Genomic DNA, 6,511 nt, shown 5'->3' on the forward strand with positions numbered 1-6,511 from the left:
ACTTTTGCTCCCAGAAAGGGTGGGAGCTTGCGCTGGGCGAAGCCCGGTGCCGAAACCTGAAGAGACTTCATCTAAGCCTCACCTAAGCCCAGCACCTTCTAGAGCCACCCTGAAGTGTCGGGACGGGCAGGGCCCCAGGCGCCGCTTCAACACTAAGGGCCCGGGACCCCCTTCCTTCTCCCTCCGCCGCGCGCTCCTCCCTCTCCATCCCCCCACCCCTCGCCAAGCCCTCAGGCATTTTCCCTCTGCCTCCTTCTCTCCCCTCCCCTCCCCGCCTCCTCTCCCTCGGCCGCCCCGCGATCCCAGCTGAACGCACAGCATTGTATCCCGGGGCCAAGTCCCCGGATGCTCGCCTGTCCTCCCCTCGGCCCGCGCAGTGGCCCTGCCCACCGCGTGGCTCTGCGTGCCACGTCACCGCTTGCGGCGCTTCCGGAGGCGCAGCGGGAGATGACGTAGGGGGACGTGCCCTCTATATGAGGTTGGGGAGCGGCAGAGTCGGCCTTTTCCGCCCGCTCCCCCCTCCCCCCGAGCGCTGCTCCGGCTGCACTGCGCTCGCTCTGAGCTCCGTGCTCCTAAGCTAGTGCCACCGTTGTCTCCCTCCAGTCGCCATCATGATCATCTACCGGGACCTCATCAGCCGTGAGTCGGGACTGCACTGCCCCTAATGCCGCGCACGGGGGACGGGGGTGTGGGTGGGGGCGGGGAGGCGGCCGCCGTCGCCGTGTCGTGGGCCTGGGGGACGCCGGCGCCTTCCTGGGAGCGAGGAGGGTCGGTGCTTGGGGCGCGCGTCGGGGTTTCGAGCACCCGGGGAGGGGCGGGGGCCGCGTGCGGCCGGCCGGCGCGGGAAATGGCGCCCGCTCGGGCCTCGGGCGTACCGTGACCGGCGGGTATATGTCCCCGAACAGATGATGAGATGTTCTCCGACATCTACAAGATCCGGGAGGTCGCGGACGGGCTGTGTCTGGAGGTGGAGGGGAAGGTGAGTCGGCTGGGTCGCGGCGCGGGGCCGGGTAGGCTCGGGTTTCCGCCGCTCCCCCGCCCGGGGTTGTGCAATCCTCGCCGTTGCCTCCTGGCGGAGGAGACGCTCTTTCCGGGCTCGGGTTTTTCTAGAAAAGTGGAGGCGGAGCTGAGCCTGGAAATAGGTCCGCCGCTTCGGCGCCCATCCTCCTCCCAGGCGGTCCCGGACAGGTTGTCTTCGGTTTGGGAGCCCCAAGTCCTTCGGCGTTTGCCTTATTCCTACTTGGCTCTTCAACCCGACAGCCCACGCAAAACTTCCACTGGGTTGTAAATGACCCCCTTTCCGTTCCGGTCAACAAAGAATTGTTGAGCTGAGGTGTTTCAGGAAATCGATTTTAGAATCTTTTCCCCCATAACGTGTTCATGGTATTCGACAAGAACTAAATGTTTGGTGGAAGGATGACGGGTACGTGAGGTGCCAGTAGATTTTTTGGATGCGTTTATGGTGAAGTCGAGGATGTGTTAGCAACTAAACTTTTTCTTAATGCAGATGGTCAGTAGGACAGAGGGTAACATTGATGACTCGCTCATTGGTGGAAATGCCTCCGCTGAAGGCCCCGAGGGCGAAGGTACCGAAAGCACGGTAATCACTGGCGTGGATATTGTCATGAACCATCACTTGCAGGAAACCAGCTTCACAAAAGAAGCCTACAAGAAGTACATCAAAGATTACATGAAGTCGTAAGTGATACCGGCACACCCCAGTCGAGGTCTGAAAATCCTATAGGATTTAGGGGTTGGCTAACTGAGATTTTTAGCGGCAGGCGTGCTTGTCAGAGGTCTTTTTATTAATGAGCTCAGAAGGGTGGTTGTTTTTCTATAAGTAAAATAATGTGAGCATACTGGAGCATGTGGTTGGTTTTACCTTTTTAGAATAGTACTGTGGAGATAAGCTGACGTGAAATTCCAAGTTAGAAACAGTCTTGTGGATTAAAACATCCCTCCTGTGAACTAGTAATTTCTTGATCGCGTGCGCCACGTTATTTTGCTCAGTGACAGCTGGTTTCAGTTTGTAATTTTTACTTAATGAAAATATATTTTGCTCAGAACTGAATAACCTATCAATAAAATGTTGTTTTAGAATCAAAGGGAAGCTTGAAGAACAGAGACCAGAAAGAGTAAAACCTTTTATGACAGGGGCTGCAGAACAAATCAAGCATATCCTTGCTAATTTCAAAAACTATCAGGTAAATAACTTAAATATTTGGACCAAAGGCTTGTACAATTTTAACTGAGCAAAAAATGAGTTGCTTGATGAATCTCTGATGTAATTAAGCTGTGGTTATTTTCTCGGTCTTTTGAACAGTTTAAATACTTCATAGATTCAACTCCAGTAGTCTAGGCTGTAGGAAGTAGCTTTCTCTGCTCCCAAGCATGTTTCCAGATCTTGTCTTCTGTTTCCAGAATCTCATCTGTACTCAGATAACATACATTTCCCAGTTCTTTCTCTTGAATTGCTTGTTAACTCCCAAGTGGTCTTCCTTTTCTCTTTCCACTTCCAGTGTGTCTTGTTGCCGCTGAAGCCCTTTCTGATCTGAGCTTGTCCTATTGAGAAACTTCAGTGACTTTCCTTTACCCCTGAGAAAAAAAATGAACACAACCTGGCTCTTTAATTTTCCGGTTTTCATACATCCTCTGGCCATAAGATAACTTCTCATGTGATATGCTCTCGTTGCTAGCTTTACGTTCCCTGTGCTTGACTATGTAAAAAGCCTTGTTTGTAGGGTTTGGAAATGGATGTGTGGGGCTGAGTAAGTTTCCTGAAAGCCTCGTGTCCCTGGATTGCTCTGTACTTTTATTTGGTTATTATTAGTACTTTGAGTGAACTGAAGTTGAATTAGTGAGCATTTTTTCTCCTAGGCATCAGAGCCTTTAGTTGCTGAAATCCCTTGACTTAAATAGCGGTGTTCTGAATCATCCTTTGATTTATTGTTTTGATACAACACATCCGTGCGTAATCTAATTCTGAGTATTTGTTTGCTTCCTAAGTTCTTTATTGGTGAAAACATGAATCCAGATGGCATGGTTGCTCTGCTGGACTACCGTGAGGATGGTGTGACCCCATATATGATTTTCTTTAAGGATGGTCTAGAAATGGAAAAATGTGTAAGTATAAAGAAGTGGGTTGAATCATTAATGTAAAAATGGAGCTATCCAAGGCATAATCCTCCTTGTTTTGCCACTAGGATAGTTAAAATGGATCCTTTTAAACTGAGGCTCTAGGTCTTAATTCTCTTAGGGGCATAAAGAGGGTGTTTCACGTGTAAAAGATTTTTATGGTACAGAAAGGCTTAGAGTCTTTATCTGCAGAAAACTTATAGGTGACATTACAAAGCACAGCTTAAATCCTGAGCTCTAGAGGTCAGAGATAACACTCTATGTTTATCTTCCTTATAGAAATGGCTTGTTGAAATCAGACTGCCTTTCTCCTGTTTTGCTGCACATATACATGAGTATTAAAGCTTTTTGTAAAGAAACCGTTCACCTTTATCTACTGATAATTGGCAGCTGGTCGTGAAAGCCTTGACGTTACTGGCTTGTAGTAAATACAGTTTAGAGTTGGCTGCTGATCCAGTATGCCAATTGCTTTACTAAAATTGAACGTCTGCTATGCAAGGAATTGCTAGAGGCAATATAGAAATGAAGGCATTCATTATCCTAGCCTTCAGGGGCTTCTGTAAATTAGGAGTAAGATAAATTTAAGGCTACACTAAACAGGATTGGGGCAGCAATGAACAAAAATGTCTAAAGGGACTCAAAGAATGTGTGAGGCTTTTGTTAGAACAAAGTGAGTGGAACTTTCTCAGAATGAGACATTTCCGCATCCACTGATAGACCTTGAACAATCCGCTGTTGTTCTTTTGGTTTGCACTGGGATGCAAAAGAAAAATCCCTGCGCTTTCTGTCTGTCTTCGTGGCAGCCCAGATTGAATAGGGGAATACATTTGCAGCCTAGAAATGTTAAATATTTTCATATTGGGAAGGTGGTAATGGGGTCTTCCTCGTTTTTACAGTAACGAATTCGGCTGTTTGGATCTATCACCTGCTCGTCATAACCGGCTGGCTGCTGCTTTTCATCCACACAACACCGGGACTTAGACAAATGGGACTGATGTCATCTTGAGCTCTTCGTTTTGATGTTGATTTGTTTGGAGCGGAGGCATTGTTTTTGAGGAAAAAAAAACCATGTCATGTAGGTTGTCTAAAAATAAAATACATTTAAACTCAATTGAGAGAATGCCTCTTAGTTTAATATGTAATATCTAAATCCATCCTGTGTAGCCTTCCTGGAGAAGCTAGAAGCTGGTTGTAGACCACTACTAGAAAGCATAAGACCATCTTCAGATAACTTCTGCAATGAAAACCACTTCCGGGACTTGGAATATAAACAAGAATCAACAGTAATTGAGTTGAAATAAAGGGGAAAGACCATGCTCGTAGCAGTGCCAACATTTGAAGTGGATGTCTTACACGTTTCATCACCTACAAATGGAAGTAGTTAACTCTGGAAGAAATTACCAAATAAAAAGAGACTTAACACAGTTGGAAGCAAAGTATTGTCTCAGCTTATTTACAAAGCAAGTAGAGCCAAGTTCTAGAGAAATCTAGACGTCTCCTGGAATACTTGTGTCAAACTTCTTGGAACAGGGTTGGCAAACTGGCTTGTCCTACCACCTGTTTTTGTGTGACTAAGGTGGTGCTTACATTTTTAAGTGGTTCAAAATAGCTTACGGGATGTGAAAAAATACAAAATCGAAGTTTGTGTCTAGTTTTATTGGAACACTGCCATGCTCATTTGTTTATGTATTGGCTGGCTCTGACACTGCAAGAGCAGAGATTGGTGACAGATCTAAGGGCCTGCAAGCCCTAAAATAACCATGTGGCCCTTCACAGGAAAGGTTTGCTGGCCCCTGTTTTAAAGATGAAATTACAGATGGAGTGTGGGATAGTTGGTGGGCAGAGGAAAAGCAGGTACTAGTCAAATTGTATCTGAAAAGGCTGTGGGTATCAGAACAAGGATATGAAAATGCATCTATTTGACATGCCTGGAGCTAAGGTTTCCAATACAGATGCAAGAAGAAAGTACACTTGCACTTTCTGTCTGGTTGTGGCAGTCCAGATTGAATGGGAGAATACAGGGAGAAAATCGCAATTCACAAATAACAGTAAAAGCCTCCAAGATTCCAAAGAATTCATAAGCGTTTACAAGAAAAATACTGGAAAATTATTCCCCTACACCCTTGCCTTCTGATTTCACTTTTAAAAGCATAAGGGTTAAGTCTAAAGGCAAACAAGTGATGCTTTTATGTGAACCCAGGGTGCAGCCAGTGACTTCAAGAGACGGAGGTGTGGTTCAGAGCCTAAGACAAATGCTCATCAGGTTGGTAGTGCCCCCTGGTGACTGGCGAAAGCATACCCAACTACTGGAAACTGCACTCATGCTGAGGGTGGTTTTGAGCACCAGTGATCTAGGAGGCCACTTGCCTGCCTCTGAAACATACTACCGGAAGAGAATTTTCAGGCAGTGGTCAGTGCTGTGAAGGTGAGGATAATCTGGTAGTGGGAGAAGTCTTGAGGGAATGTAAGCTGCAGCCTGACTTAGTGAGCTCGTGTGGAAAGGACTGGAAGAACAGGAATAGCAATGCAGAGGCTTCATATAGGGAGCAGGTTCAGGTAGTTGCCTAAGAATGCTTATTTTGGATCTTTGTCTAGTTAACTCCCAGTTAGAGCCAGGTTAAGATATCTTGTGCAAGAATAACAAGTGGTGAGTACTTGCTGTGCATATCAGAAGGCATGTGTTTGTATCAGTGCTGCCTAGTTTGAAACAGGTACGTTCCTAGTGGACTTGAAGCTCTGGGCTACATGTATGTGAAACAGGTGGAGAAAGGACTCTTACAGTATTGTCTAGGAAGGTTTTTGTAATGTGATAACTGGAATAGGAAGCTGAAAGCAAGGAAGGAGGTTATGTGGATATCTGGGGGCAGAGCATTACAGGCCAAAGAGCAATTGTAGTGTCTGAAGTTGTGTGGTTGACAAGTTCAGGTGAAAAGGTGGCCAGTATGCTGGACCCAAGATGGCAAGAGGAAAAGCTGAGGTAAGTACACAGGAAAAGAGGAAACCAGATCAGGCAGGGAAGCCACCAGAGGGCTTTTGAACAGAAGGGTGACATGATCTGACCTAAAAGGTCATTTTGGCTGTTGGGTAACTGTAAAAGCAAAGAGAACAATGATATATAATATTTTTAGGTGAGAGATGATAGTGGCTTAGTCTAGGGTGATACTTGAGGTGGTTGGAAATTAGAGAACAGGACTTGCTGATTTGTTGAATGAGGTGAAAGAATGGGTTTAAGGGTGATGCCAAGTGTTTTGTCCTGAGCATCTGGAAGAAAGGAGTTAACACTGAGACGGGGAAGACTGAGGATAGGAAATCAAGAGTTCAGTTTTGGATAAGCTAAATTGAGATGCTGACTCTTGACTGAAGTGAACTAGGTAAG

The 6,511-nt window shown here is 46.3% G+C and overlaps 1 protein-coding gene and 1 non-coding gene across 3 annotated transcripts; both read left to right on the top strand.

Moving 5' to 3' along the window:
- Nucleotides 1–479: 479 nt before the first annotated feature.
- Nucleotides 480–4,540, top strand: TPT1 (tumor protein, translationally-controlled 1). Of its 2 annotated transcripts, XR_009536677.1 has the most exons (7): nucleotides 480–639; nucleotides 906–979; nucleotides 1,508–1,698; nucleotides 2,099–2,204; nucleotides 3,007–3,123; nucleotides 4,032–4,210; nucleotides 4,300–4,540. XR_009536677.1 is itself a non-coding variant. In XM_060128825.1 (6 exons), exons 1-6 carry the CDS (start codon nucleotides 612–614, stop codon nucleotides 4,032–4,034), a joined length of 519 nt encoding a protein of 172 aa, XP_059984808.1. In that variant the 5' UTR covers nucleotides 480–611; the 3' UTR covers nucleotides 4,035–4,246. The 2 variants fall into 2 exon arrangements, 1 of the variants encoding a protein (XP_059984808.1); XM_060128825.1 differs by lacking the exon at nucleotides 4,300–4,540 and having other exon boundaries at nucleotides 4,032–4,246.
- On the top strand, nucleotides 3,837–3,964 carry LOC132509069 (small nucleolar RNA SNORA31). Its single transcript, XR_009536889.1, has one exon. It is a non-coding gene; the product is annotated as a small nucleolar RNA SNORA31 (small nucleolar RNA).
- Nucleotides 4,541–6,511: the final 1,971 nt, after the last annotated feature.

The sequence above is a fragment of the Lagenorhynchus albirostris genome, chromosome 18, assembly GCF_949774975.1.
Source record: "Lagenorhynchus albirostris chromosome 18, mLagAlb1.1, whole genome shotgun sequence".
In the NCBI taxonomy this organism is placed as follows: domain Eukaryota; kingdom Metazoa; phylum Chordata; class Mammalia; order Artiodactyla; family Delphinidae; genus Lagenorhynchus; species Lagenorhynchus albirostris.